Raw genomic sequence first — 27779 nt, 5'->3', positions numbered from 1 at the left:
ATAAAATTAATTTCCTCAGGTATTTCATTGTACTAATAATATGCTGCCTAATACAAATACACACCAAATTTCGAAGACAATACAAGCACAAGAATGGAAAAGATTGCAATATTTTTGTGTTGCTTACATCTTGAAATGACATTTTCAATTTTTTGTGCTTTCATTTCACCTGTTTCTCCTAACCTTTTTAGTGTGACTACTAGAGAATTTTAAATGATACATAGCTCACTTACTTCTATTGAATAGACCTAGTCTGGAATCACTCCTAGTTGTACATTCTGTGTGTAGTAATGTAGTTCCTGAATCTAGCAGATGGACTGGTGCTGCTTTTTCCATTCTAATTTGATGGCACTGAATTTCTAACAGCTAATGGCCCTAACATCTTAAAAGATGAACGCTTTCTGCTATTAGATTGTTTTGGGTACAGATACTCTTAGAAAAAGGGGAGAATTAGCTCTCTCCAAGAATCTCAGTCTCCAGAGTTTTATTTCACTACCATAAAACCATAAGATAATTTAAAACCAATTCTAAGTAGAAAATTCATAGGCATGGTTTCTGACTGAATAAACTGGTACTGCATTATTTTGTTTAATTTCTAGTATTATAAGGACCCATGTTTTTCCACATGTTCAGTTGATTTTGAACTTACCAAAACCTAATAAAAAGAAATTTCTTAATACGAATAATTGCATTTTGGGCATCATGGTCCATGAAGGAGAGTCAGGACAGTAACCACAGTAATTTGAACAGGAAGCTGTTCACTTATTAACTCAGGAGACATAACTACTACAAAAGAATAAAAGAGAACTCTAAATAAATACCATGGGGTGCAGGAGAATATTTAAGGAAGGCATTACCTTGAAAGGGGAGGGGCTCCTTTCAAGGCTAGGATGCAGATCTCTTAGGGAGAGTGTGACTGCAGCCACTGGATGGCAGAGAAGCTTACTGGGTTGCTGCAGCCAGAGCTGTCCACAGTCAGCAGCTGGGGCTGGCAGGCAGGAAACCCTGGGCTATGACTTGACCAGTAGGACCCTCCACAACTGGAGTACTGGAAGGCAAAGTTTAGAGGGCATTTCTCTGCCAACAATAGAAGTAATTGCCCGCCAAAATGTTCCATTGGTAAATCTTAACATTGTAGCAGCAGCAAGGGAGAGATTTTCATTCATCACAATCAGAGCAGCGAAGATTTGAAAAAGGCAGGCATTAAGCGACCCCAGGCACACCTCCTCTAGAGATGGAAGATGTGTATTTTCATTCTTGGGGTGTTTGAATGGGTCCATAAGAAGTTTTTCCCTGAAAAGAATTTCTCTGATATCCTTAATGAGGTTTTGCCAATTCTCTTGGGTGTGGGGGGCAGTAAAAGAGTCCATCTTTTACCGTTTAAGCCTTGTCTCCTCAGATCTCTGAATCCATCTGGCCATGATGAGAGTTCCCTTTTCTGTTTCAGGAAATTTTAGTTCCAGGATCACTTTCAGAAAACCATGGGTTGTGAGTCATCTCTGGTACACCAATCCAAATATTACAGAACAAAAACATTAGAATTAACTGGCTTGAGGGAGATTAGAGTTCCCTTCTTCACCTACATGGAGCTGCTCATAGACATCTACTGGGACTAAAGAAAAACAGAATGTACCTGATTTTGAAGAGTGTGAAGAGGGATACAAGAGAGTTCAGACTGTCCAACAGACCAACAGGTCCTGTGTTTGATGTTTGCCAGAAACAGCAAAACATTTCAGAAAAGAGAAAGAGCCCAGGGATGGAACTTAAACACAGTGTCACCTGTGGTGGGAGGCAGGAAGGACACAAAAGACCTTACCACATCTCACCAGGTGGGCACTTGGTGTCCTGCATTACAGCTCTGCTCCTCTGAGAGGTGCTGTTACTTCATATTTTGTTAGCTATGACACATTTGGGAGGAATGCGTCAAACTCCTTCTACCTCTACACATATTCCCTGGAACACCTTGCAGTCAGTCAAAGGACAGCCCCTTCAAATTTCCCTATGGCCTGTTCTATGTCCCTTTTGCCTCTCAGATGGCATGAAGAGACTCGGAAAAAAAAATTACATGGCAGAGCATAGAGTGGAGATGAAAGGGGCTGGTGTTCAATAGACCATTCTAGTCTTCACTCTGAAATCTTCATGCTTAGGAAGAATCTGTCCCTTGTCCTAACTATACAATGAGAGCTTCTACACTCCAGAAGCCCACCTGAAAAATCAAAGTGTGAAAGAGGTGACAGCTGGGACTGGGAAGAAAGTGAAGAGAATAAGGAGCCAAAGCAAAAGCTCTGTGCCTGGCCTCCTGGTATCAGCATTGGGGAAGAGGTGACTCACCTGGACCCACCCAGAATTGCCCATTATTCCTGGCCCACCCTCTCCCCTTTTCCTGACCTCCTCAGGAAGAAAATTTGAGAAGTCATAGAAGGATTACTTGAGTCATCAGCTATTGCCTGGAGCACAGTTATGTGGATCATTTATTTGCCCCAAGTGAGCTAATCTTGTTTGGAAGTTGACACACCTATGTGAACATGTACACAGCAATTTTCCTGTGCCTTACCCCTACCAAAGTCCAATTTGCCACCTTCTGTATACTCTGCATTGATGAAATGTGTATCTTACACATGCCAACCTCTATGGTCCTCCCGCTGACCCCTGGTGTTCTCCCCTTTCTCTCCATGTAAAGTTCACCCACTTTTCCACCCTGCTCAAATCCATTCTATACCAGGAGACCTGCTCTGTGCCTCTTCTAATGCTCTAATTCCTTCCAGTTTCAGTATGTTTGATGTTCCCCTCTCCTAGCAGTGCTCTGCCCTCAACTGGCTGTCAATAAATGTGTCCATGACCATCATTATAAAGATACCTTTTAATCCACTGTTCTGTAAAACTGTGAGTCCCTGCTTGTATTGTCCTCCTGCTTTACTTATGGGTACTACTAAAAATGAAGGTCTTACACTTCATAAATAATTCTATTCTCAGGTTACTGAAGAGCTTAAATCTAGCTTGACACCTTCTTCATCACATTGTATCTGATAAGAAAGCACCAGGAACCCCCCAATTATCCCAGAAATCATCAGTTTGTGTCCCAAATTTGAAAGAATAAAGTGTCTAGCTGGCATGCGAGATGAATCCACCCCTCCAGGTCTCATGCCCTCAGACCTGACAGGCCTCAAAAAACAGGTGAGCTCTAGGAGAAAAACAGGCTTTGAAAACAACCCCTTTGGGCTCCTCCTGATGTGACCCTCTCAGGTGAGCTCAATCTGACTTTCCTCATCTGTAATTGAAATGTAATATAAGCATCCTTTTACCTATTCCAGCAGGGTTAGAGCTTATGACCAGAGCTTTCCTCTCCCTGTTGACTTTCAGATATTCTTTAGGGCTTATAGTTTCTTTTATGGAGAATATTGAAGGGCGTATTACAATTAAAAGGCAATTTGCCTTTTCCTCACTACCCAAAGTTGGCAAACAACCATCATCAAGTCCTGACAAGGAGTGTTGGGGCCTCTCCCTCTGGGTGACAGTGTCCAAGTGGAGGCTGATGAACAGATACCAGAAGACTCTAGGGTTGTTCCTACCTCACAAGTCTTTTTCTCATTCATAGGGAGAAAGATAAAGTAGACAAGCCAACTTCCTAGGGCCCCCATCTTGGCACTTGGTCAAATCCTGTCTTAAGGTTTCCCTTGTAGACATATTGTTTTCTGAACTAAACTGTAGATTCCCAAGAGGTGGAATGCACTGCCTTTCTTCTGCTCCAGTCTCCACAGTACATAGCCTATGTTTAAGAGGCTCACCGTTTAAGAGGTCCTCAGTGACCACTAGATTATTTCATCCATCCAGTGGCATGCTTTAAAGCTACCAACAGATATAAAGTTTCAGAGGAAGAAATCAGAAATAGTCCCTGCACAAAGAAACCCTAAAATCAGAATTTAGAAAGACTGACTTGTATTAAATATTATAACACAGTTATAAAAACTGGCAAGTGATAGAAGTTCAAATGAGGAAACTGTACATTACTTTCTTAATCCACAGGGAGATGGGTTAAGAAAGATAAAATAGATGAAATTCTTTGGACCTCAATCTCCAAAGATGAACAGTGTTTACCAGGTGAAAAGTGAACATCTAAAAACTCATATAAGTAGAAGAGTCAAACCCAACAACAGTAGAATACATGTTCTTCTCAAGGACACATGGAGAATTCTACAGGACAGACTACATAGCAAGTCACAATAAATTTAAAAAATTTTTTTAGTTGTAGTTGAACACAATATCTTAAGAACTGAAATAATATATATTCTCAGGGAAATACAAATCACAATGAGATATTACTTCAAACACATTAAAAATGGCTATAATTTTATAAGAAAGATAATTACAAGTGTGAAGAAATGGAACCTCCTTACACAGTGCTACTGAAAATATAAAATGTTGCAACCACTTTGGAAAATAACGTGGCAGTTTCTGAAAAATTTAAATATTATCCACCTCGGAATATGCCCAAGAAAATTGAAATCATATGTCCCTAGAAAAAAACTGTATGTGAATTCTCCTAACAACATTATTCATAATAGCCAAAAGTGGAAACAATACAAATGTCCATCAACCGATGAATGAAAAAAAATGAAAACTGAAAAAAAAGTGGCATATATACTTGAAGTGGAATATTATTCAGCCATTTTAAAGAATAATACATGCCACAGCATGGATGAATCTTTGAAAACATCATGCAAAGTAAAAGAACCAGATATAAAAGCCCACATATTATATTATCCCATTTACGTGAAATTCCAGAATAGGCAAATACATAGAGAAATAAAACAGTGGTTGCAAGGGTAGAGATGAGGACAGCAATGGGGAGTGACAGCTAATGGGTGTCACTTGTGTTCAGAATGATAAAAAATATTCCAGAATTAGACAGTGGTGATGATTGTACAATTCTGTGAATATATTTAAAACCACTGAATTTTACACTTTAGATGGGTGAATTTTTATATATAATTATCTCAGTGTTTTAAAACTCAGACCCAGGTCATGGTATTAGAATCACAATATTACATATTTAGTATAGAACAAAGTGGTACTAATTAAATTTTTTTGTTCACTGTAATCATGTTAAGGGAGAAAAACAGAGTATAAAAGACAATAGAGGGGCTGGGGTTGTGTTCCAGTGGTAGAGCGCTCACCTAACATATGCAGCCTGGGTTCGATCCTCAACACCATAGAAAAATAAATAAATAAAATAAAGGTATTGCATCCAACTACAAAAAAAAAAAAGCAATAGATTTTAGTAATACATTTTGCAAAAGTTTATGGAGCCTATAACCCAGCTACTTGAGTTTATGGTGATGCCTGTAACCCAGCTACTTGAGAGGCTGCAGCAAGAGGAGAATAAATTCAAGCCCAGCCTGGGCAATGTATAGAGACCCCATCAAAAAAAAAGAAAGAACAGAAAAAAAAAAGAAAAGAAAAGAAAGTTAATTCAGGGGAGTCCTTGCCAATTATGTACCTGTACTAATTGCTTTAGAGTATACAAAGTTGAATAAAACACAGCTCCTCTCCTAGGGAGAGGTTTAGAAGTTAATGGGGCAATTTAGAAGAGTGAACTGAGGGCCAAAAGAGGTTTGGTTCTGTATGCCTACCTAAGTACTGGGCGTGTTGGGGAAAACCACCAGACTTCCAGTTCTGGGAGTCCCACACAGGCCTCCCAAGGAAGAGAATGACTGGAGAGATGAAGGCTGACAGTCTGCCAAGGAGAGACACTGGAATAAGTTATAAAATGAAAGTCACACCTTTATTTACCAGACAGAAGAGTCAATAGTCATAAACCCTTTCGGGCCCCAGTTGAGGAGAGACTGGACCAGATTACTCTGAATCCTGAATTAATTTAGCACTGTTAAACAAAAATTATGTTAAGAGAATTATTTTGGACTGAGCTCCTGTACTAGGCCCCAACAGACCAGACCAAACCAAAATGGAGCCATTCATGCCAAATGCCACATCATCACACTGAAACTCTTAATGAAATATACCCCAAAACAGACCAGTAAATTTTTTTCCTGAAAATGGTAGATTACAGTCTACTGGAAAGAACAAGGAAGTTGCCTCTTCTTCAACCTTGGGGGGAAAAAAAAAAACAACTAAATTAGAGGAACAGCATCATGCAAAGACAAATACCAAGTGAGCTTTCATTAAAGGCTTCTTTGATTCATAAATCACAAATAAAAGCTAATTAGACCTACAATTAAATGTTGTTATTTTGCTTTTCTTGCTACCTCTTTAAACCCTATGGCCACTGTTAACACTTTCTTATTCATTTCATAACCTATAGATCATTTGTGTAAAGTATGATGTGTAACTTCAGCATTACAGATATTAGTAATTAAGATAGGAACAGAATTAAAGAACTTGAATTGCCCTGTTCAGGGCTATCAAGTGAGCCATAAGTACTTGGTGAATCAATGCTGATGAAATAGATAAAGCTTGTGAATTTACTATTATTCAATAAATTCTGACATGTTAATGGTACAGCTCACTCATAACACTCAACAGGCAAGAGATAACTTTTAAAAAATACAACCTGGGTGGGAAGAGAGAGTCCTTCTCCCTTTTTAGAAAAGTGAAAAAGACCAGAGACAAACTGGGATGTGGTGGGTCTGGCTGTCAATAAATGAAATGTAACCTAGTCTAGCCCAAGTGATGGAAGAGGGACAGCATCATGCAAAGACAAATACCAAGTGAGCATTAAAAAAAAGAGAGGGGGGGGGGACTTTTTAATATTTATTTTTTAGTCATTGGCGGACACTGCCGCAGTCTGGCTGGGCACAATTCAGGAGCCACTTGTCAAAAGAAACTAACTTTATTTTTAGAACACACACATACCACACCACACAGCTCCTCAGAAAAACCCTCAAAGCCCAACTGCCACCACCAGCTTCCCACAAGCCTCTCCACCTCCCCCAATCCTCCTGCTCTTGAGGCCCATTGGCTGGGTCACGTGGGCGGAGCCAAAAAAAGTTCCCCAATGAGTAGCTCCCTGGTCTGAAAGGGTAGGGAAACAGCCCAATGAGCATCACCGCAGAGGAACCAATCAGTTGGCAGCTAGAAGTTTGCTGGGGCCACTGTGAGCCAATCATCAGCTGGCAACTGGAAGTTTGCTGGGGCCCCTTTGGCTGTGGCTCTCAACAGGACACTACATCTTTGTTTGACACATCTTTGTACACGGTGCTCAGGATCAAACCTGGGCCTCACGCATGCCAGGAGAGCGCGCTACCGCTTGAGCCACATCCCCAGCACCCCCAAGTGCGCATGTTTGACCCATGTCAAATGATCAGCTTTGTGGAGGACATAGCTTTCAAGTCATAGGAAGAGACACAGCAGGAAAGTCCTAGCTATCATGCTATCATGATGGGGAGGAGGGAGGGAGTGTGACTAGAGTAACTTTTTTTGTGTGTGTGCTGAAACTTGAACCCAGGGCTAGGCAGGTACTCTACAACTGAGCTATACCCCAGACCCTTAGAGTAACAACTATTCTGCTATCATTTTTATTGGTAGCTGTGCCTCTCTCTTTCTTTTAAGTTGATGGGCCTAGAATAATTGAAGTTTCACAGACTATACAGCAAAACACTAAAAATGACCCCAAAAGGCATGGGAAACACATGCTATGGAAAGGCATGTGTTTTTCGGATGTGAGGGTGATCTGGCTGCGACATCTGTCACTCCATTGATCGCCAGGGTTGATTCGGCTGATCTGGCTGGCTAGGCGGGTGTCCCCTTCCTCCCTCACCGCTCCATGTGCGTCCCTCCCGAAGCTGCGCGCTCGGTCGAAGAGGACGACCTTCCCCAATAGAGGAGGACCGTTCTTCGGTCAAGGGTATACGAGTAGCTGTGCTCCCCTGCTAGAACCTCCAAACAAGCTCTCAAGGAAAGGCATGTGTTTCAAACAAGGATGAGAAAGGATCAGCTTGGATATCAAGAAAAGATTGTATTCAGACAGCAGCATATGAACTTAAAAGCATGTGAAAGGTTTTAAAGATTTTTTTTCTGATCACAGTAATAAATTTCATTTAATAATATAGAAAAACACAGAAGAAAATAAAAATTGCAAAGTATTCTACTACTCAGATTAAACCACCATTACCAATTGGGGAGTATATCTTATTCATAAATATAAAGTAGATAAATATAAATACAAATATTAAAGTACATGAACATAAATATATTCATAGACAAATGTGATTGATGAGTGTTCTGACAGGGGAAATTGAAGGTTAAAAAAATCATGAGAAAAAAAATACAATATGAGCACAGGCAGGGAAAAGAAAGGACAGAGACACAAGAGTGTTCCAGAAAGTGCATGAGCTGGGTTCAAAGGACTGGGTTCAAATCCTCCCTCTGCCTCTATGGAACCCCAGAAAGTTTTTAACCATGCTAACCTTGTTTTCTCCTGTATTTAGTGGGTATAATTGTACTTACTTGATAAGTAGTTTAGATTATCAGACACACCTTGTCTATGTGTATCAAGTTATCTACTAGCATACCCAGAGAATGGTAGTTTCTGAACAAGAGATGGTGTTGTATAGTAGGTGTCTGTATAGCTTCATGTGGTTCTGTGAGCAGAAGGGCAGCCTGAGGAAGCAGGATGAGGCTTCTCACCACTAGCAGCCTGAGAAAACAAGATGTAAACTGTCTCTCCCATTCAGTAGCTTGAGAAAGCAGGATGCAGACCATCTCCCATCCTGTTCCTTTGCTCTAACATAGTTTTTTTAAGAAATCCCCTTAAAAGACGTTTTTCAGATACAATGTTCCACAATCTACCCTAATGAGCATGCATCAATGACCAAGAGGCAAACTTTACTTCATTATAATACCAAAAATTTGCATCCAAGAAAGAGCTGAAGCCTTGTTTCTATGGAAAGTATAAAGGAGATGCTGTCAGACTGTGCCTGTGCAGGACCATTCTGCCCATGTGAGGATGCCCTTTCCCCTTGGGAATATACATTGTTGCACAAATAAAAAAAAAGTTTGCTAGCTTTGGGGAGTCCTAGCTTTGGAAATGATTCCCTGTGTTCTCCTTACTTGCTGCAAACAAATTTCACTTTATGTGACAAGTATTCTTGGAGTCTTGATCTGATTCAACTCCCACCAAGAGATGGACCCAGTGAGTCTGATGATAATTCTGCTGCTTCTGGTGGATAATATATCCAAGTAAGATGGAGGCCAGGAACAACTCACTCAGCCCATGGATCAAAAGGATTCCAGATCCTGGTTAGCCATAAGAGCACATTAGCCAGAAATGGTAACAAGCCTTTTGAAAACTATTAAATTGTCCTTAAGCAACAGCCCAGGGGCTGGGGTTGTGGCTCAGTGGTAGAGCGCTTGCCTCACCTGTGTGAAGCACTGGTTTCAATTCTCAACACATAAACAAATGAATAAAATTAAGGTCCAGCAACGCTTTAAAAAAAAAAAAAAAGCAACAGCCCACACAATTTCTGGAGACACCATAAGCTGCACAGTGCACTCAGTTCATTCTCACTGATTTGTAATTTCTCTTTTGTCAGCCATATTGTACTCAGCAATAGACAGAAGTTACTAGCTCAGTTTACTAGACTGTTATTTTAATACTCATAACTCATAGTTAGTATTTAACTATTGATTTACTTGGGTCAAGCAGAGATCATCTTTTTCTGATTTTCCCTCAAACAGGGCAAGCAGTTTCCTGTTCCTAGCAAAATCATTAGCACAGGGAGAGTCACTCAGGGACACCAATTTGGGTGAAGTATCTGTTTGCATAATTCATTTTTCTCCTAGAGCTATAAAAGTAATTGCTAATTCATCTCTGGCAAAGGAGACCATTACCCTGTCCTTACTGTGATTTGGGTCTAATTTAGATGTCAGCTACACTTATGAGCCCTCAATTCATTAAGCTGTCAAGACAAACAGATGGTGCCTCGTAATCAGTATGAGGGCAGAATGGCTTGGAGAGCTTGGAGATCAGTCAATAAAAACCTATTTGCAGTACCACTGAGTATGGCAGTGCCTCCTGGAAAATTAGCTCATTCGGAGGATTAGTAGACCATAAAAATCACCATAAGTCATTATTGGGAAGACACAGTGGGAGAGATCAGTATCCAAGAGGTATCAGTATTCAAGGGGTATGGAAGGAAGATTATAGGTGGCAGGTGATCAAGAGGGTCAGAGACCACTGCAGCACTAGCAGCTGTGAATGCAGCCAGTGTCACTGTCACTGTACTCAGTTGCTTGCTTCTGCAAAGAGGCAGCCTGCAGCATTCAACCAGTGTTGCATGGAGGCCTTCTGTGTGCAGGACACTAGCAAGCTCTGTGGAAGATTACAAATACAGATACAGCAGGAGTTCTGCTGCCAGGGTACTTGTAACCCAATGTCCATGCATAACCACAGTGCTCAACATAATCCCACGTGACAGCAACAAGCCAGAGAACCCAGGTAGTAAATCATGTTTATCCTTTCCACTTGAGAGAGTTTTTTGCCTGTGGTCAATAAAGAGCTTTTGCTTCTAGCAATCAATGATTTTTTTAATTTTTAGTTTTCGGTGGACACAACATCTTTATTTTATTTTTATGAGGTGTTGAGGATCAAACCCAGCGACCCGCGCATGCCAGGCAAGCGTGTTACCGCTTGAGCCACATCCCCAGCCCCAGCCTCGCAATCAATGATGTTTTTGTGTAATATACTCTCATATCTGTATAAATACAGATTATAAATAAAGCAATCTTATTAATTAAAGTTATAACTTTCCAAATTTTAAAAATCAGGATATGTCCCACATAAAACTGAATACTAAAAAGATCAAATTTTGCCTTCTCAATATCTACTGAAAATATATTTAATGACAAAATGATATAAAATTATGTACATTTTTAAGACATGGTTGTGTTGTTCATTCTGAATATAATGTCTTCAAAACATAAAAGAAGGCAAACTTGAGTTTAGTCAGGAAAAGTCTGAACCCCACCTGCCCATTCTCCCCACAGGAATTTGAGGAGCTGGGATATATCCAAGATCCATTTTTAAGTGACAATCTCACAGGTTGTTGTTTGAAAATACTGCCATTAAAACCATCTTGTGTCAAGCCTAAAATTATGCAAATGTCTTTCTTAGGTCTGTTTAAGTGCTTTCCTGTTCAAATGACCCTCTTAGTATTGATGCTTATGGAAACTGCAAATCTGGCCCAGTCTGGTAAGAACACAGTGCTATGAAAGTGAAGACAGTCTCATTATGGCCATAAATTTTATAGGGCTGTCCCCTCATCATTTGGTTCTCAGCAAAGATGTCACTGGTTAGATGTGGAGAAAGGAGGGCACGGCATCAGGGATCTATACATTTCATATTTGATGAATGGGGTGGATAGCAGTTTGACCAATCAAGTTAGGGAATTTAGGAAAAAGTGCAGGCTTTGGGGAAAGGGTTATCCCAAGCAGAGGGAAGAAGAGAGATGATTAATTCAGTTCATCATGAACTTGTTGTCTGTGGAATCTGAAGATGGAAATGTCTAACACACAACTGAATAGTTTTGGAACTCACACAAGAAGTACAGCAAAGAGAACATCAGCATACAGATGAAAGTAAAATCCCACAAAGGTACATGAGATCACTCCAAGAGGAAGAAAGAGGGTAAGAAAGAAAGAGAGTGAGCAGAATCCTGGAACATCCCAATATTTAAGGTTAGAGGAAGTTAATTCAGTAACAATAACTGAGAAAAGAATGGCCAGATTGGAAGAATAAGAATATAGGTGCCAATCAAAGATTCCTAATGCCAATAATGTCAGAGGTCAAGTAGGATATGAACAGAGAAACTGAAATATGTACATTGAATGATGTCCTTCACCATCATAGGCTTGGAAGTATAGGAACAAGAACCATTGGGTTTGCTTAATGGTATGGATTGGGGGAGAGGTTGAGAGAATATGTGCTACTTTTTTTCTCCAAAGCTGGCAATGATTGCTGTGCACAGGAAGATGGTACTCAAGACCACAAGAAATGACTGAAAAGGGTATATGTAAGTATACAAGTGGAGGCAAGAGGTAAGGAAGTTGAGATAATTTCTCAATGGACTCAGAGAAAAGGGTTAGTGGTGAAATCAGGGGAAGGGAAGAACAGGCTGAACAGAGATAAACAAGAGGACAACTTTGAGCATGGGGTCAGGAAACTTGAAGGTCTAAAGAAAAGTGGTTTTCCTGCGGTTGCATCACTGGTTACTGCTTAGAGACATGGCAGCAAGTGGAAGGAGGCTGCCTAAAGAGGGAGCCTCATGTTTTTGTCAACATCCTGCTCCAGAACCTTCAAGGGACACTTAATAGAATACTGTCCAATTAATACTTTACAACACACTGTTGGTGGTGTAATAAGGGCCTTTAGATCTCTCAAACCAATCCTGTAAGGTATTTATTTATTAATACCCCCATTTTGTTGATGAAAAATTTGAGGTTCCAAAGAGCTACATAACCTGTGCAAGTCATAATGTTAATCAGCATTCAAACTGGTATTCAAATCCATGTCTTCTGACCTCATGTGTGGTAGCAATCATGGAGCACCAAGCCAGGCCTCTTTCCACTCTATATTTTTTCTCATTAGTACTTGCTAAGTGTTCTACTGCCCTGAACAAAAATAAATCATACTAAGTGCATCAGTGGAAAAATCCATTCAAGACTAAAATATTTTAAATATAATATCTTTGTTCACTATGACATAAATACATAAATCCTACTGTTACTGTGGTTACTAATGGAAAAAATATTTTATACAGTTGACTGAAACCAGTGATATAAAAATAGGAGACTATGTAAACTAGAGATAAAAAGTACCTATTATTTGCTTATTTTTTTGCTCAAGTATACCATACTAGTTCTGAGCATCCTATATTTATCATTTTTATGGAAATCTTCCATAACCAAACGTAAAGCTCATACATACACTATACACACAAAATGAAACTACTGTTTATAGGTAATTAAGTGGGACCTAAAAAAATCTATAAACCAACCCCCCACCAAATATAATGATGAACACATACGGCATTTACTACGTGCCAGGCAATGTTAGGGTTTAGGTACTATTAACACTCCCTAAGAGTTCTACCAGGTAAGTCCTTATTAATGTACAAATGAAGAAACTGAGGCACAGAATGATTAAATAACTTGCTTGGGATCACACAGAAGCAAAGCAAGCTTGAGAGTCTGTGGTCTTAAGCAGTGTCACACTACCTCTCATATGAGAGAATGGACAGATCTCATCCATTTTACTCTACTACCAAGAACCTCATATGCACCCTGCTCTTGTCAACATCCTGCTCCAGAACCTTCAAGGGACACTTAATAGAATACTGTCCAATTAATACTTTAATTAGCATTTAAGGTCCTCCCAACTGTTACTCAAGTCTACTTTCCATTATTCTGACTCTGGTCACAAAGATTTTCCTTTTCCTACTTATTGTCAACAGAGCTACATAGTCTACTTCCATTCTGCCCCCAGTTTGCTCCTTCAGAAATACCCTCCCAATATAATTGCATTCTAGTTATTCTCCAGAGCCCATTAAAATCCTAGTCCCAAGAAGCCTTTGAAACTGTTCCATTTACTATGATATGGACCTGAAATTCCATTCAAAGCACTTACAGACTATCTTTACTAGGTCTATATACCCATTCCTTTGACCTACTCACACTATAACTTATTTCAAAGCAGGTTGAGTCCAGTGCAGTACCCAGCACAATAATGTTCAATAATTGCTGATGGTGACTCCCAACTCTGGTTTAAAAATACCTGTAGATATTACCAATCATCTCAAAAGATTTAACATTTGTTTTAAACAAAGTTCAACAAAGACAGCACAGTATTTTAAAAGGATGACAAGAATAAGTCAATGCCCTTTACGTTGGGCCTTAGCTTAAACAGACATCTAAGTTTAGAAGCCCATTTCTCTTGCAATTGATATGATGATGTCTAGACAGCTACTTGGAGCATAAGAAGTTACAGAAAGTTTCTATGAAGAGGGGACAAGAGCAAGGCTGGCAGACATTCTTGCACTGCTTTTCTTTATTCTATAAACTATAGGTGAGTTGATTTGATACTTTAGAACCCAGATCATTTTTAAAGTCTTCTGCATCAATTAGATTTCAAAATGACACACAGTAAAGAGAATGAAATAATAATCTTACACATTTGTTAACAATTATAATGTCGACATTATAAAAAATGTAAATTTGCTATTGTTTTCTTACAACATGATATGGAATAAAGTGTAGAAGAACAATTTCCATTTAAAAAGTCTTCTGGTATGGGAATGTAGCTCAGTGGTAAAGTGCTTCCCAGCATGTCACCCCCCCCCCCCCCGATCTGTTTCAGATATTTATCAACATTTATAAAAATTTTGGGTATCTACCTACTAAACAGAAAAATAATTTCTCACACAAATTGGCAACAAAACCGCAAGTAAATTGGCACAAACAGAAGTCCCTTATTATTACATTAAGCTTGTAATATGTTCTAATTTGCAAGAATTAAAGTTTCTTAGGATGAGACTGAGGTCATTGATGTAAAACTTAAAAACATCTCACTATGGAATAAATTCCATATTCTGTTCCTTGCCAGAGATCAGAAAATATACAACTTCCTAACAAATAAGGTAGTTTTGAGTTTTCGTATTCTGAAACAGTGAAGTATTTAAACAGTACATAAAAGAATAAAGGCATAGTGTACTAGAGTTACAAATTCTTGAATTTGTATACAGACGATGGAGGGCAAACTAAAACAATTTAATATTATCCACTGTAACAGACTTACTTAAAAATACATTAAAATCCCTAGGCACAGTGGCCCACCCACATCTGTAATTCCATTGACGTGGAAGACTGAGGCAGGAGGATCACGAGTTCAAAACCAACTTCAGCAATTTAGCTAGGCCCTAAGCAACTAAGTGAGGCCCTGTCTCTAAATAAAATTAAAAATGGGCTGGGGATGTGGCTCAGTGGTTAAATGCTCCTAGGTTCAATCCTAGGTAACAAAACAAAAAAAAAAAATCAAAATCAAAACAAGGCCATACTACAGCTCTTGTGACAAATTTTGATTTGAAAATTATCTTATTTTTTCTGATGGCCCTGATGTTAAAATAGAGCTCATTTCAATCAAGACCAACATTAATAGCATTGTTCACATTACATAACTGTTTAAATCAATCACTTTATCACATCCAAGGATGTAAATCAAAAGGTTAAAAACTTTCATTAAAGGTTTCTCGGGTGTACGAGTTCTTTTGGAGCTGGGGATGTGGCTCAAGCGGTAGCGCGCTTGCCTGGCATGCGTGGGGCTCTGGGTTCGATCTTCAGCACCACATAAAAATAAAGATGTTTTGTCCACCGAAAACTAAAAAATAAATATTTTTAAAAAATTCTCTCTCTCACTCTCTGGAAAAAAAAAAAAAAAGATTTCTCATTTTACTCTGCATTACAACATTACAATACTAAATGGTCTGACCCCATGACCTGGGGCTGGTTCTCAGGAAGGCTCATTTATTTAGGTTCTGCCTGTGTCATTTAAATCATTCACTTAAATTCTCAAAATCTCTATTTGCATAAAAAGTGAACTAGATGATTTTTAAGGTCCCTTTAATAACACAAGTCTAAATCTTCAAAAAAATTTAGAAATGTGTTGTTTAAAATCTTTCATAAACATTTACACTTTATCTCTCTTGAAAAAGTAATAATATGAAGGTATGATTACCTGAAGAAAAACTGTATCCATCCCAATAATTTCCTTAAGGGCCTGCCACAACAAATGTGGTCCTATTGTAACACCCCTAGCTAGACAAGGGCTGTTAGGCACTGAACAAATCTGGGGTATAGGAAAGGGCAATGATATATCTGTGATTTGTTTAAAAAAAAAAAAAAAAAGGAAATGAGGCCTGTTTACTTACTCACCCAACTTTTTAAACAATTTCATCCAAAAACTGATTACATTTTACTTGATTCATATTTCAATCAAATACTAATAGACTGGACTGAAAGTTATACCATTTATGTGACTAATCTCAATAAAAATGATTTTAAATGATGCATTGTTTTGAAATTGAGAAAATATCTGTCAGTGCTGTTTTTAATGTTCTATGACATCCTCTCTTGACTCAGTTCATACTTTCTCCCTTAACCCAAACTGACAGGGCTGTTATACTTTTGTCAAAAGATGAATCTTTTATTCTCCTTCAAATTTAATATCACTTCAAGTTGGGTCAGATCAATGAAAATTATGTCAAATAATGCATAATAGTCTCAAGAGAAAGATTTGAGGACATATGTGTGTATCTTCCACATAGTCACAGCTGCAAAGGAAGTGCATTACCTAACTCTACTTAAATTACCTAAGTGGCTTGGTCATCCCAGAATTAATCTAAACTCTAAATAATATTATATATAATGTTTAGAGTAATGAGTTCAGTAGGTATAAAACTTCTACTTCTAAAAAATGACCTGCTGTGGAAACAAAATTCCTAGTTTACCATCCTGGAACTCTGTTACTTAGTAGCTATATGACTTTATACCCAACATCATGTCTAATAGTAATTGGCTTTACAGGTGCATATACTTACCACATAAATTCCTAGAGGGCAAGGTCTGCTTTTCACACAATAGCTAACACTCTACATGTGTTTTCTCATTAACCATCACAACTGTTACCCATTTTAAAAGTGAAAAAAATGACATTTTGAGAAGTTAAACTCAAGATCATAACTAACATGTTGCCAATCTGGGACTTCCACTCAGATTTGCCTGACCCCTTATCTCATTCTCTGGAACTAAGCAAGTTACCTAGCAGTAAAGTGTATGAATCCCCTTCAGGAATGACTAATCTTTGGTCTTTGTGGTTGTCAGATTTTGTATTCCCAGAATCAAAGGACTTAATGACTTTTGGTTTACCTTCGTATTAGTCAGTGGGGTGCTTTAATTTTAATAATCCTAAATGAGTTCCTGAGTTTATCTTTAAAGTTCTCCAGTTATTGCAGCAGTTTCGTCTTACTTCATTTACCTTTATTGGGTTCCTACTGAACACAAATAGTGTACAAGGAAATACCAGGATCAAAAAATAAATATGCCCCTTTGGGTAGTGAAAGCTACCACAAAAATCAAAGTACGGATTTTTTAATTTATCATACATAGCATGAACTGTTTCCAACAAGGCTTAACTCAAATGATTTTCAAAATCCTCAGCCCATGGCATTTTAGTACCTACCTGTATGCTACAGCACTTAGCAGTCAGCCTTGTTAAATTCCAATTTACTCACAGATACCTCCACAATGCAATCGACAACGTTTTCCATCAGTTCGTCAGTATTCACTGATTATCTGTCCTATTAACAAACAAGGAGTCCTGTCCCCAGAAACTGGCAGCCACAGGCCTCTGACTTTTCTTTAAAGTTCCCCACCCCTGTATGAAGTCGCTACTCTAGCGGCCACTGCTCCACTGGAGTGTGAACTTGAAGGGATTCCAAAGAGACCAGACTGCACACGTTCAGAGCGGATAATCGCCGGGGCGCGGAATGGATAGTAAGCTTAGCAGCCCCGCCGCCCCGGGACCGGCGCGAGCTCCCGTCACACTCGCCGCCTCCCGAGAAGCTGCGACCCACGCGCTCACCGCCCGCCCTTCCGTGCCTGCGGCGTTCCGCAAGAGGCCGGGTTCAGAACCAGGCCTAGAGCGAAGTTCGCTCCCGCTCCCGGAAGGGAAAAGAGAGAGGAAATCTGAGGAGCCTCAGAACCGGTTCCAGCAACCAGGGAACAACCCAGTACCAACCCTCAACTGTGAGGCCTCACGTCTAACACGCACTAGGCGCAAGAGCCAGGGACGTGAGCCCCGCCCGCCCGCCCGCGACGTCCCAGCCAATCCGGGATCCGCTCCGGTAGCCTCACGCGCCGTGCACACACGCACGCAACGCGGGGACACGACCCTCCCCGCGACCGGTTGCCAGTTTCTGATTGGCTGGGATGGGCTGTGGGCTGGAGTTGGAGTAGCCGCGCGGACGGGGCGCGCGGACTGGGTACACAAGCGGGTCCGGTGGTGAAGGGTTTTGTCGCTTTCGGTAAGAGGGTCGTGAGGCGGGCATTATGAGTCGGCAAACCCGACGGCGGCCCCAGAAAAAGCGGGCAGCGCTGGGCTGGATCTAAAGGATCTTGGGAGGTTTGGGGCCAGTGGCTGAAGGGGAGCGATGGCCGGGGCAAGGGAGGAACGTGTAGCTGGCGGCCTCGGGTCTCGCGTATCGTGGGAAGGAAGGGTCGGTAGACAAGGCCGGGTCCTTTCGGCGAGCGGATGCGGAGGCAGAGAGGTTTGAAGCAAGAGAAGTGTGAGACCCTGGGGCCCTGGGGAGGGGATGCTACTGGGGCCGGTTGTGGGGAGGAGGAGCCTGAGCACGCCCTGAGCTCGGAACCGTGTTGGGATCCGGGGCTGAGGAGGGATAGTGAGCGTGAGCGCTCCGGCCTTGGAGCCCTGACAAGGTCACGGGAAGAGAGAGGACAAGAGGGTGAAAGGTTGAGGAAAGGGCGTGGAACCAGAGGATGTTCCAACCTAGATCTTCCCTGATCCCCAGTCCGGTGTTTCCTTCCATCCTTTGCGACCCTGTCCTACCCAGTGAAGGTGAGAAGGCCTAAGGCTGGTATAAACCATCTGTAGCAGCATTAAAATTTCTTTCTGACAAGTAAACCTGCCAGTTGGAGGTTACAAATGCGTAGCGTGAGTTCAAAACTGTGAGAAGCCAAAATGATTTAGCAGTATTATTCGTCTTTCGCTTTTATTCTTGGTTGGAAGGAGCTCTTTCCTTCTTCTGGGTAATACCCACCAAAGGAATCTATGCTTCAGAAAGTACCAAGGCACTTTTCAGTGTGACCGGTTTGGTGGCAAAGTTATGAAAATTGAAGTAGTTCAGCACAACACGAATTCGGAGTCCTGTATAGCAGATACTCTCATACTTTTTTGTGCACCAGAATCATTTAAGGGGGCCTCTTTAAATACAGATTCATTGGGTCCTGTCCCAAATCATCTGAATCAGAATTTCCAGGCTGGGGCTTTGGCAGCCATTTTAAACAAGCTGACAGGTGATTGATGCAGAATCAAAGTTTGACACACTGTATTAGATCATAGTTACTCTGACCAGATCCTTTACATCACCCTATGCTAGGCAGCTCATTTTCCCTTTCACCTCTTCTAGTAGTAGTAAGCTTACAGAATAATTGGTGTTCTACAAACTGAATATCTTGTTATCATTTCCTCTTTTTGTCTCTGTTCAACTTTCTGGCAGATCTGGAGTAATCACTGTGGGTGAATGAGATACTAAAGAAAAATTAGTGAAAAAGACGATTGAAAATCAAAGAAATAAAAATTGTTGGATTAGTTAAAATCATTGAGGGAATAAGACTATTTAATGTAGACATGCCTTAAACAATTTTTTACAATTCAAAGAGAGTGTTGTGGGTTTTAATTAAAGAATGTACTTTTATTTTTTCAGATTAAATTTGTACCAGCATCAATAGAATGATGGTTTAGTAATCTCTTAACAATCCAAAAGAACCCTGGACTCTATCAGGAGAGCTGGATCTAATCCTACTATTCTGATTCTATTCTCCCTGAGATGTATTCCTGGTTTTGAGCAATTCATATAATCCTTCAGGACCCTTTTCCCACCTATAAAATAAGGGTATTGATAATCATCTGGTGCGTGTTGCTTTCAAATTATATGATTTGTGGTTATTGACTTTGAAACTTTAAGAATGACATTTTCAATTTTAGTAGCTATAAATCATGAATACTTGGGAAACTCTAGGTGGCATTAAGACAATTATCAAAAATTTATATTCAGAAAGTATTTTAGTTATATAGAATATATAGACTTCATTAGAATTATCATTTATAAAAATAATATAGAGTTATAATTTGAATTTAGAACAACAACTCTGTGATATGTGTTAGATTTTTAATATTCATCTTTACTGACTTTTATCTTGAAATGTGTACATGATGTGTTCCAGATCAGAGACAGATAATCATTATTTACCTTTAATTTATTTTTTATGTGGTGCTGAGGATCGAACCCAGTGTCTCACATGTGCCAAGCGAGTGCTCTACCACTGAGCCACAGCCACAGCTCCTAATCATTAGTGTTTTAAAGCAAATAATAACCACAAGGTTTTCCACACCCTGATTCCCCACCCCCACCCCCCTGTCCTGGGGATTGAACATAGAGGGGCTCTACAGCTGAGTTATATCCCCAGTCCTTTTATTTATTTATTTTTTGGTGGGGGGAGGGTCTCACTAAATGGTTGAGGTTGGCCTCAAACTTGAAATCCTTCTTCCTTCTCCAGAGTCACTGAGATTACAGGTGTGTACTACTGTGCCCAGCCCTACACCCTGATTCTTACTGCAAAGCTTCTCTCAGAAAGCTAAATCAAATATACTACTCATACAAATTTCAGAGTCTGTATCATAGATAAGGAATGGAAAATGACAGACTTCGTCTATTCTTCTTTGTATATACAGTAAAGAGAGAGTTATCTCCCCCCTTCCTGAAAGGAGAAAACCTTTTTGCTTAATGGATCTGTGGATGATTATAGTCATCCACATGTGAAATAATTAGAGGAAAACCCACCAACTTTCTAAATTTTAAAGTCAATAGTCAAGAGATATTTTAGATTGGGAATAATTAAGGCAAAGGAGGAAAACGTATCTGCCAAAGAAAATGTGTTGTGGTCTGTAATGGTTTTGTCTCTTGAGGCTGCAAGAAACCAAGACCTTAGCTCATCATTTATTTTTTTCATAGATATATATGAATAATAAGATAAATTAATGAGGCTGTGGCTGTGGCTCAGTGGTAGAGCACTAGTCTCCTACACACGAGGCCCTGGGTTTGATTATTATAAACATAAATAAAAGAAAAGTAAATAAAGATAAATATAAAAATAAATAAAATAAAGATAAAAAATTTAAAGAAAAAAGAAATTATCACTGAAGTATATACAGTTTGGTTTTTTCATACTGACTGATTAACTCTACAAATACATATAACTTATTTTTAATTGTTGAGAAACATAACTTTTAATCAACAAACATTTTGTGGTGTACTTATTCTGTGCAGGTCGTTGCAGTAAATCATGGAGATAGATACAGAAAGTATAGGATTGCATAACCAAAGTACATATTGTAGACTTAAAGGATCAAAGAGGACTTTCCAGAGGAAACTAGTAAGGATGTAAACCTGAAAAAATAGGGGTTAGCTAAGAAAGTTTCCGAAGGAGATGAAAAGTGGGGAGAGAGAAGAAAACTGTCATAGGAAAAGGAATCAGCTTTTGCAAAGGCCAGAAGTATAGAGAAAATCTAAGAGATTTAATGTCATTACAATGTGGCATTGAGAAAAAAAGGTGGAAAGAGGATTTGTGATACACACAGTTATATATTTGAGAAGTTTATGAATAGGTATGAAGGCAGCTAATAAACATCCCAGCCTAAAATAAACTCAGTGTTAAATTCCTCTGTTTAGTTCTTCAAATCAAATCTCATGTCTTTTCTTTATGAAACTTCTCAAGCCTTCTTTAGACATCACTCCTTTGAAATTCAGTTTTGTCTCTTACATTATTGGCAATTAATCACATTTTCACTTTTCTTTTTAAATAGTACTTAGTTTTTGAACCATTAGTTCCTTTAGTATTTATATTTATCTCTTTAAATATACCAAGCATTCTGGACCTGGACCTTATTAAGCCTTGTATATAATAAAATTTAATAAGAGTTTATTCACTTTTGAAATAATGGAATACCAAAAAAAAAAAAGTCTAATTTGAATTTTCCCCTGTAAAGTTTTCTTCTTTGTTAGATGGTTCTTCTCAATGGAATGGGGCTTTGAGGGATGAATTCAATTCTCAAACTAAACATGCCCTTGATGTACTATGAATTGAAATGCATTCTGCTGTTGTATATAACAAATTAGAACAAAAAAATTAATTTAAAGAAATACTAAAAATACCACCCCCTTTAGAATTGCATTTTCTTGAGGGCCCTTACTGCCATTTATCCTGTTCGAATAGCAAATTGTTGATGAGGGCTTCTCTTATTGAAGGGAGTGTGATGCACATGAGAAATTCAGAAGTAAAGGTAGGATTTTATATGGATAATGTGATATGGTCAGTGCACTTATGTATTGTGTTTGACTTCTTTATTTTATCTGTAGGGTAAAGTTTATGGGCAGTTCAGATAAGTGTCAGGCTGGTCACTTGCTTTTTTGGGTACCATTAAAGGAACAATATAAGAAAAAAGTAGTTTTAAAAGGAGCCATTTCTAGCAACATTATTTAAAATAAGTCTTTGTCTCTAAAAGGAATAAATAATAAACTAGGTAGAAAATTTGGCTATTTGAAATAATCTTAAAAAAATCCCACCATCAATAGCAGAGATTAGTGTAAATACAGTGGAAATATTCAAAGGTGGCATGTTGGAGTTACCAAATCAGCAGTTGAGGGCAATTAAAACTGTGTTTAACTATACTTTAAAGTGCTTAATAGAATTTCCAACATGATATTGAAGAGTCAGTAGGAATTATCACTTTGTTTTGAGTACTGTTTTTAATAGTATGATGACATTTAAAAGAAATTGGTTGTTTGGGAGAAAAGGTAAAATTATGGAGTAACAAATATATACAACTCTAAAGATGGCTATAGATTTAAAATAGTAATTTCTAAAAATATTTTTCAAAGTTCATGAATAACACATATCAGGTTACTCATGGATATTAGGAATATTTACATTCATTCAGGTATTGAATAGTGTTCTAGATGCTTTTATAGAACCTCATAGAAATTCTCTTTCAGGAAGTTTCTTCAAGCAATCACTATGTCAACCAACACAGATGTTTCTCTTTCTTCATATGATGAAGATCAGGGATCTAAATTTATCCGAAAAGCTAAAGAAGCACCATTTGTGCCTATTGGTAAGTTGGACTTCGATATTCTAATACTCAGTCTGCTATAAGCTTAAAACAATGAAAGCATGATAAGCTTATTCATTGAGCACATCCTAAAATAATTTATTTTCAAGTATTTTTTATTATGTTATTGAAATATGCCGAATACAAAATTCTTCTGTGTGTATTCAGACATCTTATCTTATTGACTCATATATCAGTGAGGAGTTGAGGAATCCCAAGTCTACCTTCAATCTCAATGACTTAGCAAGACTCAAAAGATTCAAAAAAGCATTAGAGTCATGGTTATGGTTTATTATAGCAGAAGGTTATAGGTTAAAGTCAACAAAGGCATGTGAGATAAAGTCCAGGAGAAACCAAGCATAATGTTCCAGGTATCCCCTCCCAGTGGAGTCACACAGTGACATTTAATTCTTCTGGCAATGACATGTGGCAACATATGCAAAGTACTGCCATCCAGGGGAGTTTACCAAGCCTTGGTGTTCAGGTTTTACTGGGGGTGAGTCACATAGGCATGCAGTCCCTTGGAAGACATAAAATACAAAACTACGTGATCATCTCAATTGAAATCTTAAAATCGGTGTATTAGAATCAAGTTTATTCCAGAAATCAAAAAGAAATACAAATTATACTTTTAGAGTTGAAACATTAAAAACATACCCTTTAAAGTCAGAAATAAGACAGGAATATATGTGAACACTATTATTGTTGTTTGAAGTTGTATAAGTACATGAAAAAAGCTGTACATACTTTAGGAAGTGGGGTGTGTGTGTGTGTATTTTTCCTATACAGATAGTTACATATAGTTTTATATGTATAACTATCTGTATAGGAAATCTAAGAAAATAAGTGAAGAACAACTGAAATCAATTTCATGAATGCCTCACAAAATATCTAGGAATATTTAAGGCTTACCTAGAGAAATTAAAACTACAAAATTGTATTTAAGGACACAAAAGGTTTGAATGGAAATTGATAAATGTACCACATTCTAAGATCTCCATTCTCCTTAAATCCTTTCTCATTTCTAATGGTGTCTTTTGATTTTCTTTGTCTTTGGTTAGTCTTCCTAGAGCTTGTACTCTTGATCCTTTTCAGTGCTAATGTAATTGCTTGAATTTCCTAATCTCTCAGGTTTTATTTTAACCTCCACACTCAAGTAGAAGTACTTAACTTCTCAGTGGTTAGTGGTGTGTATATATGGCTATTTTGATAGCTAAATTTTGATTTTGTGTTTACAATCTTGGAATACAGCCTTTCTGGAATTTGAAAGTTTCTTTGTAGCCTAATACATGTTCTCATTTTGCCAAAGCTTCATAGACATTTGAAAGAATAGGTGATCTCTATGTTTTAAATTAAAATATTGAATTTTATTTATTTTAAAATATTATAATTTAGTAAAGTTATAATGACACCATTTAATTTGGTCATTTTCTAAAAGAAACATTATTTTTCCCATTTTTGTCATCTTCAAGTATGATATGCCTTATGTTGCTAACAATTTTTGGCTTCATTTATTTTGTTGCTATGTTGATTAGATTATTTAAAGTCTATGACTATTATAAACTAACCTTTTATTATAAAATGCCTGCATGTATTACATAATCAGTGCTTTTTAACCTAGAATTCTACTTTGATATTAGTATTGACACCCCTGCTTTCTTTTTGTTTGCATTGCCTAGTCTTATCTAGGCAAATTCTTTTATTTTTAACTCTTTAGTGTAAATTAGTTATGTCTCCTGGAAGAATATGTCCAGGTTTTGTTTTTTTAACCTAGAAGAGGACATTAACCTATGTTGATATTATTGTAATAAGTTCTCTTAGTTTTGTTTCTACTATATACTTTATTTTCTGTTGTGCTTATTGTTTCGTTTGTTCTTTTATTTATTTATTTTTTTAATGATTTGGAAGTTCAGCTATTCCTATACTACTGGTAGTTAGTTTTACAATTTTAATTGGGGTGTATTTTTTCACTTACTTCAAAAGTAAAAATGAACGTAAATCATTCCCTAACTCAAGACTTTCAACACACATATTTTTTGTTATAATAATTATAACTTTAATTTCAGATTATTAATTTTTACTATTAATTTCCTCCATCACACCCAGGTATTTTTCATAGGATTTACTAACTCTATTGCTTTCCACCATATCTCACACTCTGTTTATTTCTTTCTCACTTATTAATTTCTTGAACTGTCTTTTTTTTTTTTATTTCCTCAAGGTTTTATATAAGTACATGGGTGATTACACTTTGAAAACATCCAAGATCATGTCATTCCTGAATTTTTTTTGTCTTCTAAATGATTGAGAGCTTGGCCTTGCATAGAATGTTAGGGTCATTATCCATTTAATTCAAACTCTTAGTATTGCTCTATTGCTTTGTCTATGCAGTGCTATACTTTCCAGTATAGTATCTCAGATTTTGAAGTATATAGGCAAGATCTCTCAGTGCTGGTAAAGTATAGATTGTCTCTGTGATATTAAGTTATTGCCTTTAGGAAGAGCAGTAGGACAGGAAGGAAGAGTTATAAACTCATTCCATAACATATAAGACATTGAGCATATTTGTTGTGTTTTAATAATCATTAGCTTAATTCCTATTATTCCCTGATACACCTTTAAAAGGACTTTATTTAGTGGCTCCACAAACCACATTATAAAAAAATAACCCTGACTTTCTGAATTTGCTAATGTTTGCTATCAATTATAGATTTTTGGGTTCTAGGGGGAAATTTTTTTTAAACTGTTATTTGTGTTCAGCTAATTAATGATCTGATAAATTATCTTATAGAAATAATAGAAAAGACATTGATTAATGTTAAAATCCTCTTGGTCCCCTTCCTCTATGCATCTAACATATTTACAACTATTTGTTTTACAGGAATGGCAGGTTTTGCAGCAATTGTTGCATATGGATTATACAAATTAAAGAACAGGGGAAATACTAAAATGTCCATTCACCTGATTCACATGCGTGTGGCAGCCCAAGGCTTTGTTGTAGGAGCGATGACTCTGGGTAGGTTTCTAAAGGAAATTTCAAATTGGTGGTTTCCCATTAATGTATTTCTCTAAAAACAAAACAAGAGAGGAACTTTTAGCAGACCTTGAAGCAGTTTGAAAATACAAGTCATTTTCACCTAAAAATTGAATTAATAAAAATAATTAAAGTGTGATACAGTTTTACTGTCTATGACATATCCTATTAAGGTTTTAAAGAAAGATTTAGGTTTTAAAGTCTATCACTGAATTTATAATTTCATTGAAGAATCTAGACATGCAAATAGGGTTGGTAGTAACATCAGTTTTCTGAGAAAGACCTGATTGCTATTTTACTGAGTTTTTAAAGATGAAAAAGATTTTTAAAATGGTTTTTTTTTTTTTAATTTTTTATACCTTTATTTGTTTATTTTTATGTGGTGCTGAGGATTGAACCCAGGGCCTCGCATGTGCTAGGTGAACGCTCTACCGCTGAGCCACAACCCCAGCCCTTTTTTTTTTTTTTTTTGAGAGAGAAATTTTTAATATTTATTTTTTAGTTCTCGGCGGACACAACATCTTTGTTTGTATGTGGTGCTGAGGATCGAACCCGGGCCGCACACATGCCAGGCGAGCGCGCTACCGCTTGAGCCACATCCCCAGCCCCAACCCCAGCCCTTTAAAATGTTTTTATATATATGCTTTGGTTGGCATTATAATTTTTTTTCTGGCAGGGAGGCTACTGAGGATTGAACTCATGGGCACTTAACCACTGAGCCATATCCCTAGCCCTATTTTGTATTTTTGTTGAGAGACAGGATGTCACTGAGTGCCTTGCTTTTGCTGAGTGTGTCTTTGAACTCATAATCCTCCTGCCTCAGCCTCCCAAGCCACTGGGATTACAGGTGTGGGCCACTATGCCTGGCTATAATTTATTGACTATCTGGTGTTATGGCAACATTGTGACTCCTTTTAAAAATGCTAGATCAATATTCGTTGATCTTTAAAACAAATATTGTAACATTGTGATATATTCATACTAGCCTTGAGAAATTATATATAAAAAGAGTTTTAGAAATTTAAATTGTTTAGGAAAATAGGATCTTATTCCTCTTGTAAATATTCTGTACTAGCAAGGGTACTATTTTTAGCTATTTTGTGAATGTTTTGTATTTTCTTACTATTGAAGAGAATATTTTAATACTTAACTAGCATTCTTTTTCTCTAGGTATGGGCTATTCCCTGTATAAGGAATTCTGGGCAAAACCTAAACCTTAGAAGAAGAGATGCTGTCTTGGTCTTGTTGGAAGTGCTTGTTTTTGTTATGTTAAAGTTATATGTTTATGTCAAAAAATAAATCCCTTGAGTGGGTTCAGGCTGTAACACGGTATTTTGAATAATGGCTTCTTTTCTTGCCCACTTGATTTGCCTGGTTATCAAATTATTAATGACTTCATTGACTGGATCATTCAGGGAAGTCAAGTTAACACAAAAGAAACATATACTGGATAGTGTTACAACACTCACCTTCTTAAATGCTTATGAAGAAATTACTTCTAAAGAAGACAAAAGGCCAGGCCTGAATTACTCCCAGTTTACTACAGAATATCATACACATATTTTGAATGTTGGGTGGGAATCCTACTTAACCCAGTTAATTTAACTTTTTTCTACCTGCCTTGTGAACTGGTTTAAGAACTTCAGTTTTTTAGTGTTAGTTGGCTCTTAAAGAACTATTTCACATTTCACAAACGTGCATGAAATGTAACTTGTAAATCTTCCCACAACTGAGAGAGAGAGAGGAAGGGAGGGAGAGTGTGTGTGTGTTTAA

At 37.9% G+C, this 27779-nt stretch overlaps 2 protein-coding genes across 8 annotated transcripts in view; one reads left to right on the top strand and one right to left on the bottom strand.

The window, feature by feature from the left end:
* Positions 1-17763, bottom strand: part of Ackr2 (atypical chemokine receptor 2) — a 51784-nt gene extending 34021 nt beyond the window's left edge. For 2 of the 5 annotated variants that reach the window (XM_071600211.1, XM_071600231.1), the window contains exons 1-3: positions 17246-17763; positions 5631-6105; positions 5175-5249 (exon numbers count right to left, since the gene is read on the bottom strand). The gene's annotated coding sequence lies outside the window, so the exon portion shown is untranslated. Of the gene's footprint in view, positions 1-5174; positions 5340-5630; positions 6106-17245 lie in introns of those variants that run through there. The other 3 variants (XM_071600238.1, XM_027932394.2, XM_071600218.1) reach the window with 3 other exon arrangements.
* A 218-nt stretch (positions 17764-17981) lies between these two features.
* Higd1a (HIG1 hypoxia inducible domain family member 1A) lies at positions 17982-27331 on the top strand. Of its 3 annotated transcripts, XM_027932414.2 has the most exons (5): positions 17990-18089; positions 19509-19714; positions 22857-22975; positions 25854-25988; positions 27177-27331. In XM_027932414.2, the coding sequence occupies exons 3-5, from the start codon at positions 22879-22881 to the stop codon at positions 27224-27226; spliced, it is 282 nt and encodes a 93-aa protein (XP_027788215.1). In that variant the 5' UTR covers positions 17990-18089; positions 19509-19714; positions 22857-22878; the 3' UTR covers positions 27227-27331. The 3 variants fall into 3 exon arrangements, with proteins under 3 accessions (XP_027788214.1, XP_027788215.1, XP_071456299.1); XM_027932413.2 differs by lacking the exon at positions 19509-19714 and having other exon boundaries at positions 17982-18089; XM_071600198.1 differs by lacking the exons at positions 17990-18089; positions 19509-19714 and adding an exon at positions 18563-18640.
* Positions 27332-27779: the final 448 nt, after the last annotated feature.

Source organism: Marmota flaviventris, chromosome 1 (assembly GCF_047511675.1).
Source record: "Marmota flaviventris isolate mMarFla1 chromosome 1, mMarFla1.hap1, whole genome shotgun sequence".
Classification (NCBI taxonomy): Eukaryota; Metazoa; Chordata; class Mammalia; order Rodentia; family Sciuridae; genus Marmota; species Marmota flaviventris.
The sequence above is the reverse complement of the archived record's forward strand: the minus strand, read 5'-3'. Positions and strand labels throughout refer to the sequence as shown.